At 41.2% G+C, this 15,152-nt stretch overlaps 1 protein-coding gene across 1 annotated transcript in view; it reads left to right on the top strand.

The window, feature by feature from the left end:
• The window catches only part of LOC134338011 (ephrin type-B receptor 2), a 532,321-nt gene that overhangs the window by 411,127 nt on the left and 106,042 nt on the right, over positions 1–15,152 (top strand). Inside the window, exon 9 of the mRNA XM_063033507.1 lies at positions 13,370–13,437. Coding sequence (XP_062889577.1) covers positions 13,370–13,437 — 68 coding nt within the window. The remainder of the gene's footprint in view (positions 1–13,369; positions 13,438–15,152) is intronic.

Here is a 15,152-nt window from a genome sequence, read left to right as displayed (position 1 = left end):
TTAAAGGCTGGAAAGTCCCCGGGTTCTGATGGGTTTACCTCAGAGTGGTACAAGTCCCTGAAGACACAGTTAGCCCCATTACTACTTAACACCTTTAATTGGATCTTGCAGAGAGGAGAAACTCCACCTTCCTGGAGAGAAGCAATTATTTCAGTTATTCCTAAAGAGGGTAAAGATACACTAGAATGTGGCAATTATCGGCCAATTAGTGTTCTTAATTTAGATTACAACTATTTACATCTATATTAGCGCGCAGATTGGAAAAGCTTTTACCTGGCCTAATCCATTTAGACCAGACTGGATTTATTCAACAAAGACAAACACAGGACAACATAAGGAGAACTCTGCACATATTAGAACAGGTTAATAAGAACGAGACAGAGACAATGGTAGTAGGATTGGACGCTGAGAAAGCTTTTGATTCGGTTAGTTGGGTATTCCTATACAGAGTGTTAGGAAGATTCGGCTTTCAAGAAAGGTTTATTAAAGTAATTCAGACTCTATATGACAGCCCTACAGCCCGAATTAAGATAAATGGGGACCTCTCTGACTCCTTCATTTTAGAGAGAGGCACTAGACAGGGATGCCCAATTTCTCCTCTCCTTTTTGCGCTATATATTGAACCACTTGCCCAACTAATAAGACAGAGCGAAATCGTAAAAGGTATCAAGGTGGCAGGGATTGAACAGAAAGTGGCGTTATTCGCAGATGATGTTTTGGTCTATCTGAGTGAACCAGAAAAATCATTTATAGGATTGTTTACACTGTTGGATGACTTTGGGAAAATATCAGGTTATAAAATAAATGTAAAGAAAACGCAGGTTATGTCCCTAAATTATACACCATCCAAAAAATTGCAGGATACATACGATCTTAAGTGGGAAGCTAAATCATTAAAATATTTAGGAATAACCCTGCCGAAGGATCTTTCAACACTGTCTCAGGTAAATTATGGGCCATTAATCTCAGAGATAAAAGCAGATATGCATAGATGGAATCTTATCCCCTTTTTAAGTTTAAATTCAAGGATAAATACTATAAAAATGAATATTCTTCCTCGGTTATTATATCTTTTCCGTACTTTACCAGTGGAGGTGGATGATAATCAATTCAGGGAATGGGACAAATGGATTTCCCGCTTCATTTGGCAAGGAAGGAAACCTAGAATTCGATATAACACCTTACAGTTAGGGAAGGAAGGAGGAGGTATGGTTCTTCCTTGCCTGAGAAATTATTTTTATGCCTCACAGATAACCCCTCTGTTATATTGGTGTAATAGGGAATATAAGGCTAGATGGAAGGAAATAGAATTTGGATTAGTTGACAGTTTTCCTCTTCAGGCCTCAATAGCTGACAAAGGATTGATGGCCCAGTTGGAAAAATTTAATAATGCTTGGATAAATCTTACATTAAAAGTATGGCAGAAGGTGGTTAATTCATGTGGAATTAATAACATGTTAAAACTCTTTAGATGGTGTGCATATGATACCGAATTCCTTCCCAACAGAGGAGATAAAAGATTTGAGCTATGGATAAAGAAAGGTCTTACAACCTACCTCTCATTTATAGATAAAAGAGTATTACAAAGTTTCCAAATCCTGCAGGACAAACATGGCCTAGAACATAATGACTTTTTTAGGTACCTTCAAATACGAAACTATGTTAACCAGAGTTGTAGATATACAGACCTATCAACAGTAGAATTAGAATTTTTCAAGATTCTGAATTCGGCCTGCAGTTCAATACCTAGTAAATCAGTTTCTCGCCTATATAATGCACTCTCCCATGCTAAAAATGTAAATACACTGTATATTAAAGAGAAGTGGGAGAAAGAAGCGGGGTTGGTACTTTCAGAGGAGGCTTGGGGGAAAATCTGCAGCTTTCAATGGTCCTCGACTAATTCTTTGACTTGGAGAGAACATTGTTGGAAAAACATTATAAGATACTTCAAGACCCCATATCAGGAAAAATATAAAGATACAAATGTGATGTGTTGGAGAAGGTGCGGCTCCAAGGAGGCAAATCATTTTCATATTTTCTGGGATTGCCCTAAATTAAGTCTATTTTGGGAAGGTATTCATAGAACATTAGTTAAGGTACTTAGGTCCCAGATACCTCTGAACTTTGAGACGCTCTATTTGGAGCATGTATTGTTCCTTGAACAGAAGGAAGATATAAAGTTGCTGCAGGCCCTCTTAGCGGCAAGTAAGAAATCAATCACTAGAAAATGGCTAAATCCAATACCACCTACATTAGAAGATTGGTACGAAATTATCTTGGAAATATTTAAAATGGAAAAGTTGACTTACTCCCTGAGAACTCAAAAAGAAACATTTTATCAAATCTGGAATAAATGGATTGAATATATAACCCCAATGCGAGCAGACTTTAGATGACTCTCCTAATGATTTATATTGCTCTTCTCATCAACACAGTAATATTGCTAACGTAAGCACCCCCAGTCTAAATGTTTGTTTTTTTTTGGAAAACAGAGAATTAACACAAGTAAAGGGAAAGATTTGGGAAAGGGATAAAAAAAATGAAAAAATTAAGTAAATAAGTACATAGGGATTGGATAATTATGTCTGCGGGCAGGAACAAGCACGAACAAATTGGGATATAAACACCTACAATGGTTGGTATATAGGCTTGTATGCAACATTTTGGACCAGTGGAAATGGTCCAGAAGGGTTGTATGGAAACTATTATTACCATTTTTCTTAACAACTAATTTCATTACTTAGCCTAATAGGTTAGATTTACCACAGTACATAATTATCTATTTAAATGTTTATTTTCCTTTTATATCATCTCAATGTGTACTTAAGAATGTATATATAATTGTAGTTTTATACATATAAAAAATGGAAAAGGTTATATGTGTGAAAAAAGTACATGATAATTGTGAATTCCTTATCCAAATAAAAATAAAATTAAAAAAAAATAAACTAGATTTGCAGGGGGAGAGGAACCAGAGGTTTAGAGCAGATAGTGAGGTGGAGGAGGATAAAGGCCATGTGAGGATTGCATGTATAGACAGAAATCAAAGGTTTGTACATGATAGAAATGTTCTCAGTTGCATCTATTTCAATGCAAGGAGTATTGTAGGTAAGGCAGATGAGTTTAGGGCGTGGATTGGCACGTGGGATTACGACATTATTGCTATTAGTGAGACTTGGTTGCAGGAGGGGCAGGACTGGCAGCTTAATGTTCTGGGGTTCCGTTGTTTCAGACGTGACAGAGGGGGATAAATGAAAGGAGGAGGAGTGGCATTACTAGTCAGGGAAAATATCACAGCTGTGCGTAGACAGGACAGCCCAGAGGGCCTGTCTACAGAGGCCATATGGGTGGAGCTGGGGAATGGGAAAGGTGTGATCATACTAATAGGGTTGGATTATAGACCGCCCAATAGTCAGAGAGAATTGGAGGAGCAAATCTGTAGAGAGATAGCAGACTGATATAAGAAACAGAAAGTTGTAATAGTAGGGGATTTTAACTTTCCACATATTGACTGGAACTACCATACTATGAAAGGGCCAGATGGCTTGGAGTTTGTCAAATGTGTTCAGGAAAGTTTTCTAAATCAATATATAGTGGTACCTACGAGAGAGGATGCAATACTCGATCTCCTATTAGGGAACCAGACAGGTCAGGTGACAGAAGTATGTGTAGGTGAACATTTTGGGTCCAGTGACCATAATGTCATTAGTTTCAAGTTAATTATGGATAAAGATAGTCAGGTCTTCAAGTTGAGGTTCTAAATTGGAGAAGGACCAATTTTGCAGAAATGAGTAAGGATCTAGGAAGAGTGGATTGGGATAATTTGTTTTCTGGGGAAGGATGTGTTCAGTAAGTGGAAGGCCTTCAAAGGCGAAATTTTGAGAGTGCAGAGTTTGCATGTTTCTGCCAGGATTAAAGGCAAAGTTAACAGGCATAGGGAACCTTGGTTTTCAAGGGATATTGGCGATCTGGTTAAGAAAAAGGGAGAGATGTATAGCAGGTATAGGCAACAAGGAACAAATGAGGTACTTGAAGAGTATAGAAAATGTAAGAAAATACTAAAGAAGGATATCAGGAAGGCAAAAAGAAGACATGAAGTTGCTTTGGCAAATAATATGAAGGTAAACCCAAAGGCTTTCTACAAGTATATTATGAGAAAAAGGATAGTAAGGGACAAAATTGGTCCCCTAGAAGATCAGAGTGGTCATCTACGTGTGGAGCCTCACGAGATGGGGGAGATCTTAAACAGTTTTTTGCATCAGTATCTACTCAGGAAACTGGCATATGGAAGGAAGGGAAACAAGCAGTAGTGTCATGGAACATATAGAGGTTAAAGAGGAGGAGGTGCTTGCTGCCTTACAGCGAATAAAGGTAGATAAATCCCTTGGGCCTGATATGATATTTCCTTGGACCTCGAGAGAGGCTGGTGTAGAAATTGCAGGAGCCCTGGCAGAAATATTTAAAATGTCCTTAGCCACGGGTATGGTGCCGGAGGATTGGAGGGTAGCTCATGTTGTTCCGTTATTTGAAAAAGGCTCCAAAAGTAATTACAGGCCGGTGAGCCTGACATCAGTAGTAGGTAAATTATTGGAAGGTGTTCTGAGAGATCGGATATGCAAGTATTTGGATAGCCAAGGGCTGCTTAAGGATAGTCAGCATAGCTTTGTGCGTGGTAGATAGTGTTTAACGAATCTTGTAGAGTTTTTCGAGAAGGTTACCAAGAAAGTAGATGAAGGAAAGGCTGTGGATGTTGTCTACATGGACCTTTGACAAGGTCCCACATGGGAGGTTAGTTCAGGAGGTTCGGACACTAGGTATCCGTGGAGACATTGTAAACTGGATTCAAAATTGGCTGTGTGGGAGAAGACAGAGAGTGGTAGTGGATGATTGCTTCTCGGACAGGAGGCCTGTGACTAGTGGTGTGCCTCATGGTTCTGTGCTGGGACCATTGTTGTTTGGTGTCTATATCAATGATCTAGATGGTAATGTGGTAAATTGGATCAGCAAGTTTGCGGATGACACTAAGATTGGAGGTGTAGTGGACAGCGAGGAAGGCTTTCAAAGCTTGCAGAGGGATCTGGACCAACTGGAAAAATGGGCCAGAAAATGGTAGATGGAATTTAATGCAGACAAGTGTGAGGTGTTGCATTTTGGAAAGACAAATCAAGGTAGGACATACACAGTAAATGGTGGGGCACTGAAGAGTGCGGAGGAACAAAGGGATCTGGGAGTTCAGATACATAATTCCCTGAAAATGGTGTCACAGGTAGACAGGGTTGTAAAGAAGGCTTTTGGCATCCTGGCATTCATAAATCAAAGTATTGCGTGTTGGAGTTGGGATGTTATGGTGAGGTTATATAAGACATTGGTGAGGCTAAATTTGGAGTATTGTGTGCAGTTCTGGTCACCTAACTATAGGAAGGATATCAGTAAGATTGAAAAAGTGCAAAAAAGATTTACTAGGATGTTGCCGGGTCTTCAGGAGTTGAGTTACGGGGAAAGATTGAACAGGTTAGGACTTTATTCCTTGGAGCGTAGAAGAATGAGGGGGGATTTGATAGAGGTTTACAAAATTATGAGGGGTATAGACAGAGTAAATACGAGTAGGCTCTTTCCACTTAGATTAGGAGAGATAAATACGAGAGGACATAGCTTTAGGGTGAAAGGGGAAAGGTTTAGGGAGAACTTCTTCACGCAGAGAGTGGTGGGAGTGTGAAACGAGCTGCCATCTGACGTGGTAAATGCGGGTTCACTCTTAAATTTTAAGAATAAATTGGAAAAATACATGGATGGGAGAGGTCTGGAGGGTTATGGATTGGGTGCAGGTCATTGGGACTAGTGGAATAAAATTTCGGCACAGACAAGAAGGGCCAAATGGCCTGTTTTCTGTTCTGTAGTGTTCTATGGAAAGTCCAAATATACAACATCCACTGCATCCCCTCTATCTATCCGATGTGTAATCTCCTCAAAGAATACCAATAATTTTCCTTTAACGAAACCATGCTGACCTTGTTCTATCTTGTCCTGCATCATCAGGTACTCCATAATCTCATCATAATATATCTCCAACATCTTCCCAACGATTGAGGTCAGGCTAACTGGTCTATAATTTCCTTTCTACTGCCTCCCTCCTGTCTTAAAGAGTGGAGTGACATTTGCAATTTTCCAGTCCTCTGGCACCATGTCAGAGTCCAATGATTTTTGAAAGATCATTACTAATGCCTCCACAATCTCTACTACTACCTCTTTCAGAACCCCAGGGTGCAGTTCATCCGGTCCGGGTGACTTACATACCCTTAGATCTTTCAGCTTTTTGAGTACCTTCGCCCTTGTGATAGTAGCACTTCTCTTCCCTCACACCCTTCAACGTCTTGTAGACTGCGAGTGTCTTCCACTGTGAACACTGATGCAAAACCAAATTCATGGTTAGCAGAATGAAATTTCAGTGCCAGCGACCCAGTTTCAAAAGACCACCATCTGCAAGAACTTTATATGTGCTTGCCGTGAGTTGGTTCCCTCTGGGTGATCTGGTTTCCTCCTGCATTCCAAAGACATACAGGTTAGTAGGTTAATTGGTCACATGGGTCAGAAGGGCCTATTACCATGCTGTAGCCCTTAATAAAAAAAAAGACCAGTTAACTACTCCATTCAGAATCTACCTATTTAATAGTTACCCTGCATTTCTATACTTTGGGCTTAAGTGGATGATGTATGCTTTTTTCCACATGGTATTCTGTCTGCCACGGCTTTGCCTTCAGGTGATGATATCCCCCTGAAGCCTCTCTCATTATCGTCACAGTCTATTCTGCTACTCACCTCCATATCAGCATCAAATATAGACATAATATACCCCCGAAGCCTCTCTCATTATCGTCACAGTCTATTCTGCTACTCACCTCCATATCAGCATCAAATATAGACATAATATACCCCTGAAGCCTCTCTCATTATCGTCACAGTCTATTCTGCTACTCACCTCCATATCAGCATCAAATATAGACATAATATACCCCTGAAGCCTCTCTCATTATCGTCACAGTCTATTCTGCTACTCACCTCCATATCAGCATCAAATATAGACATAATATACCCCTGAAGCCTCTCTCATTATCGTCACAGTCTATTCTGCTACTCACCTCCATATCAGCATATTACACTTCAAATGTGGACATATTTCACCTGAGCCTGCATCTAAATATTGATACCGGTGTGACAGGACTGATCCTTGTGGCATTAGGTTATCTGAAAATGACCTGTATATTCCTGCCAGCTGTTTGCTGTAACTGAACATGGAATATAAAACAGTGCAGACTATGATGTCTGTGTCAGAGTAATCAAACTAGTAACAACTACTCGCTTCTGCCTGTGCACTGTCCCTATCCTTCCATTCTCTGTACTTTGGCATACCTATCTCAGAGCCTCCTAAGTGCCTGCATCGTATTTGCCATTACCCTTAACCCTGTAGTGCATTACAGGCGCTCACCACTCTGTGTCTGTGTGACAACTTGCCACACATATCCACTTTGAATTTACCCCTCTCAACTTAAATGCAAGCCTATTATTAGTCATTTTGATGCTGGGAGAAAAGATTCTGTCATAATCTTATACATCAATATCAGGTTTCCCCTCAGTCTCAGTTGCTGCAGATAAAACGTCCCAACTTTGCCCAAACTGACCTTTGTAGTACATACTCTCAAACCCAGGCAGCATTCTTGAAAACCTCTTCTGCACCCTCTCTTTGCAGAGAACTTCCAGGAAGGTGGCAGCGTGTTTGATCACAGCAGCTTCTCTGGGATCAACCAAAGGTCTTACTGTCCTTTTTAACATATTTTTTATGATCCTAAGACCCTACCGGACATTAAGAACTTAGAGTACTCAGGTCTACCCCATCAGCGAGTTGCTTGTTGGCAGAGAAACTGAAGGAGCTGGACTTGGTGCAGGTGGTGCTGCTGCCTACATCATAGAGTCGTCGGTTTGCAAAGGAGGTGTGAATTCTAAAGCAAGTGATTGTCTTAGTTGCTTTTCTTGTGATCGCAAGACCCCCATTGGATTTTGTTAATGTGGAATGTTGCAAGTAGGGGACTTCAATATGCAGATTGATTAGGAAACTCAGTTTGGTGCTGGGTTACATGAGGGGGAATTTCAAGAGTACCTATGAGATAGCTTTTTAGAGCAGCTTGTGGTTGAGTCCACTAGGGGATAGCTATTCTGGATTGGGTGTTGTGCAATGAACCAGAATTGATTAGAGAGCTTAAAGTAAAAGGTAAGTCACTGAAAGAGGTGGCTGTAGACAGGCTACAGAAAGACTTTGCCAGATTATGAGAAAGTGCAAAGAAATGACAATACAGTATTAGGAAGTGCATGGTCGTGCACTTTGGTAGAAGAAATGAAACGGTTAACTATTTTTGAAATGGACAGAAAATACAAAAAACTGAGGTGCAGAGGAACTTGCAAGTCCTTATGCAGGAATCCCTAAAGGTTAATATAGGTTAATATGCGGGTCGAGTCTGTGGTGAGAAAGACGAATGTAGTGTTGGCATTCATTTCAAGAGGATGAGAATATAAAAGCAAGGATGTAATGCTGAGACTTTATAAAGCACTGGTGAGGCATCATTTAGAGTATTGTGAGCAATTTTGTGCCCCTTATCTTAGAAAAGATGTTCTGAAACTGGACAGGGTTCAGAGGATATTCACAAAAATGATTCCAGGATGAATGGCTTGTCATGTGAAGAGCGTTTGATGGCTCTGGGCCTGTATTCACTGGAACTCGGAAGAATGAGAGGTGGCCTCATTGAAACCTATCGAATGATGAAAGGCCTTAATAGAATGGGTGTGAAGAGGATGTTTCTTATGGTGAGAATATCTAAGACCAGAAGGCACAGCCTCAGAATAGAGGGGCTTCCTTTTAGAATGGAGATGAGGAGGAATTTCTTTAGGCGGAGAGTGGTGAATCTGTGAAATTCATTACCACAGGAAGCTGTGGAGGCCAAGTCTTTATGTATGTTTAAAGCAGAGGTTAATAGATTCTTGACTGGCCAGGGCATGAAGGGATATGGAGAGAAGGCAGGAAATTGGGGCTGAGAGGGAAATTGGAGCAGCCATGATGAAATGTCAGAACAGATTTGATGGGCCAAATGGCTTAATTCTGCTCTTACATCTTATGGTCTTATGGTGTTATGCATAGTTGAGTATATCCTAACTGATAGCATTGCGACCTGGTATGGAAATCTACAGAAAGTGATGGATACAACCCAGGACATGACAGGCAAAGCCCTCCCTCATCACTGAGCACATTTGCAAGGAACACTGCCACAAGAAAGCAGAATCCATCATCAAAGAGCCCTGCCATTCAGACAATGCTGTCTTCTCACTATTACCATCAGGCAGGAGATTCAGGAGTCTTGGGTTTTTCACAACCAGTTTCAGGAACATTATTATTCTACAACCATCAGGCTCCTGAACCGGTGTGCATAACTTCACTCACCACAACTCTGAACTGATTCCACAATCAACAGATTTACTTTCAAGGACTCTACAACTCATGTTCTCAGCATTACTTACTTCTTTTATTTGCACAATTTGTCTTCTTTTGCAGATTGGTTGCTTGTTAGTTTTTGTTTGTGTATAGTTTTCATGCAAATTGTATTTCCTTATTTTCTTGTAAATGCCTACAAGAAAATGAACTCAGGGTAGCATATGGTGACATGTATATACTTTGCTAATACATTTGCTTTAACATTGACTTTTTGCTGAACAAAAACTAGAACCACTTGAGGAAAACAGCCAATCCCTCAGGTGCATGAAAGCAGGTCTCTTTGTCTTTAACAAACGCTTGCACAGGTTTATTTAAAGTTATAGCACAAGAGATCCAAGGTGAGCAGGCTAATTTGGCATGGTGACACAAAGCAGAGTGTAGGGGAAGTCGATGATCACGGGTATACTACAGTAATCAGTGTGGACCCTTTACACTTTCTGATGTTTTTTAACAACTTGGATATGAATGAAGAAGATCTGCTTAGTCAGTTAGTTGACGACTCAAATGTTATTACAGTTGTCGATAGAAAGGATGCCCACAGCTACAGAGACCATAAAACCATAAGACATAGGAGCAGAATTAGGCCATTCAGCCCATTGAGTCTGCTCCACCATTCCATCATGGCTGATCCTGGATCGCACTCAACCCTATACACCTGCCTTCTCACTATATCCTTTGATGCCCTGACCAATCAGGAAACGATCAACTTCCGCCTTAAATATGTGCACGGATTTGGCCTCCACTGCAGTCTATAGCAGAGCATTCCACAAAGTTACTACTCTCTGGTTAAAAAAATAAATAAATCCCCTTTATCTCTTGCAAAAGGGTCACCCCTCAATTTTGAGGCTGCGCCCTCTGGCTCTGGATACCCTCACCGGAGAGAACATCATCTCCACATCCACCTTATCTAGTCCTTTCAATATTCGGCAGGTTTCAATGAGATCCCCATGCATTCTTCTAAATTCCAGTGACTACAGGCCCAAAGCTGCCAAATGCTTCTGATATGTTAACCCCTTCATTCATGAACCTCCTCTGGACTCGCTCCAATAACAACACATCCTTTCTGAGATATGGGGCCCAAAACTGTTCACAATACTCCGTGCGGCCTGACTAGTGTCTTTTAAAGCCTCAGCTTTATCTCCTTATTTTTATATTCTATTCCCCTGGAAAAAAGATGCCAACATTGCATTTGCCTTCTTTACCACAGACTCAACCCGTAAATTAACCTTCAAGGAGTCTTGCATGAGTCCCTCTGCACCTCTGATGTTTGAACCTTCTCCCCCTCTTAGATAATAGACCGCATTATTGTTCCTTTTACCAAAATGCATTATCATACATTTCCTGACACTGTATTCCATTTGCCACTTTTTTGCCCATTCTTCCAATTTGTCTAAGTCCTGCTGCAGTCGCATTGTTTCCTCAGCACTACCTAGCCGAAAACCATCAATTCCATTATCTGAATCATTGACAAACAAAGCAAAAAGCAGCAGTCCCAATACTGACCCCTGAGGAACACCACTAGTCACTGGCAGCCAACCAGAAAAGGCTCTTTTTGGCCGCGATATACGATGGGCGTGGTTGAGCAATGGAGGATCGTTAGGAAATACTGAATTAAACGTATCCTTTAAAAGTTGAGCAAAGAATATTAAAGGATCTCCATCCTCAACATCCTCATGTCAAGCAGCCTCATGTGTGGCACCTTATCTAATGCCTTCTGAAAATCCAAGTAAATGACTTTCGCTCCCTCTCCTTTGTCCAGCCTGCCTGTTACTTCCTCAAAGAACTCTAACAGATCTGTCAGGGAAGATTTCCTTTTACAGAAACCATTCTGACTTGCACTTATTTTCTCATTAGTTTGCCGGTATCTCAAAACCTCATCCTTAATAATAGACCAACACTTTCCCAACCATTGAGATTAGGCTAATGGGCTGTAATTTCCTTTCTTTAGCCTTCCTCCCTTCTTAAAGAGTGGAGTAACATTTGCAATCTTCCATTCCCCTGGGACCATGCCAGAATCAAGTGATTCTTGAAAGATCTTGAACAATGCATCTGTTATCTCTTCTGCAACCTCTCTCAGGACCCATAAGACCTTTCAGTTTGCCTAGTACTTTTTCCTTTGTAATAGCAATGGCACTCACCCCTGCTCCCTAACACTCATAGACCTCTGGCACACTGCTAGTGTCTTCCACCCAGAAGACAAAGTACCCAACAAGTTCATCTGCCATTTCTTTGGCCCCCATTACTACTTCACCAGCATCATTTTCCAGTGGTCCAACATCAACTATCACCTCACTCTTTATATGTATGAAAAAAAAAACTTTTCGTATCCTGCTTTATATTATTGGCTAGTCGGCCCTTATATTTCATCTTTTCCCTTATAGCTTTTTTAGTTGCCTTTTATTGGATTTTAAAAACTTCCCAATCATCCAACTTCCAACTCACTTTTGCTGCCTTATATTTCCTTTTCTTGGTTTTTATGCAGAACTTTCCTTCCCTTGTCAGCCACGGTTGCCTATTCCTGCCATATGAGAACTTCTTCCTCTGTGGGACATATCTATCCTGCGCCTTGTGAACTATTCCCAGAATCTTCAGCCATCTCTGTTCTGACTTCATCCCTGCCAATATCCTCCTCTGATCCACCTGGGCAAGCTCCTCTCTCACGCCTCCGTAATTCCCTTTATTCCATTGTGATACTGATACATGTGACTTATGCATCTCCCTGTCAAATTCCAGTATGAGTTCAATCACATTATGTTCACTACCTCCTCAGGCTTCCTTTACATTAAGCTCCCTAATAAGATCCAGGTTATTACATAGCACCCAATCTAAGATGGCCTTTCCCCAAGTAGCCTTGAGCACAAGCTGCTCCAAAAAGCCATCTTGTAGGCATTCAACAGACTCCCTCTCTTGCAATCTGACACCAACCTGATTTTCCCAATCCCCTTGCAAATTGAAGTACCCCATTACAGTTGTGACGTTACCCTTATTACATGCCTTTTCAAGCTTCCTTTGCCCCACTTCTTGGCTACTATTTTGAGGCCTATGTATGATTCCCATAATGTTTTTTTCACCCTTGTAATTTCTTAACTCCACCCACAAAGATTCAACATTCTCTGACCCTATCTCAGTTCTTTCTAAAGATGTAATTCTGTCTCTTACCAACAGAGCCACACCACCGCCTATGCCTTCCTGCCTGTGCTTTTGATACAAAGTATATCCTTTGACGTTAATTTCCCCCTGATCCCAGGGGAAAACCAATTTCCCCCGGGATCAATAAAGTATGACTATGACTATGACTAAGCTCCCAACTATGGCCTTCTTTCAGCCACAACTCCATGATACCCACAATGTCATACAGACTAATCTCTAATTGCACCACGAGTTCGTCCACCTTATTTCGAATATTACGTGCATTTAAATACAGCACCTTTAATCCTGCATTCTTCACCCTGACAGACATAGGCAAGCGTAGATCAGTTGGAAAGTTGGGTGGAACATTGCAGATGAAATTTAATCCCGACAAGCATAAGATGATAAATGATGGGAGATCAAATAAGGTTAAAAGTAAATGGTAGGACATTAAAAATGTTGATTATCAGGAAGCCCAATGGGTCCAAGGCCATACTTCCCGGAAAGAAACAATGCAGGTGGTAAAAACAGTACATATGGCATGCTCGCCTATAAATAGGCGAGCCACAGAATTTAAAAATTAAGATGTTGTGTCAGAACTTTTCAATCCCCTTAGCTATTTTGTGCAGTTCTAACAAATTACAGATATGGTAAACACTACAATACGAATACTAATGTGGTTTTCATTTGGTTCACATTTTCCAGGAGGCAAGGATTTGAACGGGCAGACTTGGAATATACGGACAAATTGCAACATTATACAAGTGGTCATGGTTAGTGCAGATACCATCTTTTTATTTATTTATTCACTATGAACTAAAATTGGCAGAAAATTGGTGAGTAAATTGTTACACTTAGATCCTAGTATATTTCCAGATTTGACGCTACAGCTAAGGATAGGTGATGCTTTAAAAAAAAATCAGTAAAACTACTGATGTATTAATGATTGTAACTTGCCTTAAAGGCGAAAGCAATGTGTATTACTGTTGCCCACACTGTAATAACTTCAAGTATGGAAATTTGCCTCCGAATCGTCTTAGCTGTTTTAAGCACCGTGTCAGTTGCTGCCATTTCTGACTCATTTATTGTACATATATACTAATGTTATGCATCTGATTAGAATGACCTTACACTAAGCTTACATTACACTATGGATGTTCATTATTAGCAATGGTAGCTCATATGGTAACATTTTTAACAATGAGAGACAAATGTTCCATGAAATATAAAGCTGATTCATGTTTACAACACAGCACTGGCACAGCAGGATGGTACAGTGATGCAGCTGCAAGAGCCACTGTCTTACAGCCCTGAAATCTGGGTTCAAAGCAGACCTAACAAGAACGTGGGAAAAATTTTTTTAAAAACTTAAAATTAATGTAGGATCAGTGTATGTGGGTGGCTGATGGCCAATTCAAGTTCTATGGGCTGAAGGGCCTCTTTATGACTCTGACATAGTTAGCAAGAAAGGGCATAAAAAGATCTAAAGCAATCTTTCTGTAACCTAGAGCTGAATGTACTGTCATCACATTGTAATGTGAATTTATGCTTGAGGGAGTGCAGGAGGTGTTACACAATACATTTCTCAGACAATGAAAAACTCCGAAGAGTAAGAGGGCAGTACTGTGAGTGAGGCGTGTTCATCCATTTAATCACAGAATCAAGGTTGTGGGCCCGGTTTGGGTTTACTGTCAGGCGTCACCCGGATTGCACTGGGGACTGGATAGAAAAGCGAGGTTGATACAAACTCAGAGACAAGGACCATGCTTTCAGGTTTTGTGGTTATGCTTTCAGGTTTTTGTACTTTCTGCCCAATATATGACGGGGGAAGGGAGAATGTCTGAGAGGGGTGGAGTCTTTGATTATGCTGCCTGCTTTTCAGGGGTATCGAGAAGTAGATAGAATTCGTAGAGGGGAGTTGTTTTTTCTGATGTGCTGAGCTGTGTCCACAGCTCTCTTCGGTTTCCTGTGATCACACGCAGAGCTGTTCCCATACCATGCCATATGAATCCAGAGTGAGTGCTTTCTGAGCTCAGACATGTCCTGCGATAGGGAAGCAATTGGAAGCCCTGCAAGTGGTTGCATTCTCATAAGGGCTGGTGAATAGTGAGGACAACTCTGGCAGATGAGATTCATTCTTCCATGCCAGGCCCCACGTATCACAATGGGGGGGCATTGGGAGCAAGGGTGGACCCAAATGCAAGACACATCTTGTGAGGTTAATTAAATTTAGTTTATTGTTCGATACCAGGAGAGCAAGGCAGAAGCAGGAAATAGCGACTGGACAAGGACTCAGGACTAGGACTGGGCTGGGACCAAGGGTCTGGGCTTGGACTCGGAATCGGCTCCCAGAGCTAGAGGAGACATGGAGAGGCTAGGGTATGGACTCCAAGCCCGAGACTGGGCAAGGACCCAGTACCTGGGTCTTGCCTCGGGCTCGGACCCCAGAACCAGGCAAGGACATGACATGGGCTAGGGAGAGGAGGAA

The sequence above is a fragment of the Mobula hypostoma genome, chromosome 25 (genome assembly GCF_963921235.1).
Source record: "Mobula hypostoma chromosome 25, sMobHyp1.1, whole genome shotgun sequence".
Taxonomy (NCBI): Eukaryota; Metazoa; Chordata; class Chondrichthyes; order Myliobatiformes; family Myliobatidae; genus Mobula; species Mobula hypostoma.
Note: the sequence above shows the minus strand (reverse complement) of the source record. Positions and strands in the feature narration are given on the sequence as shown.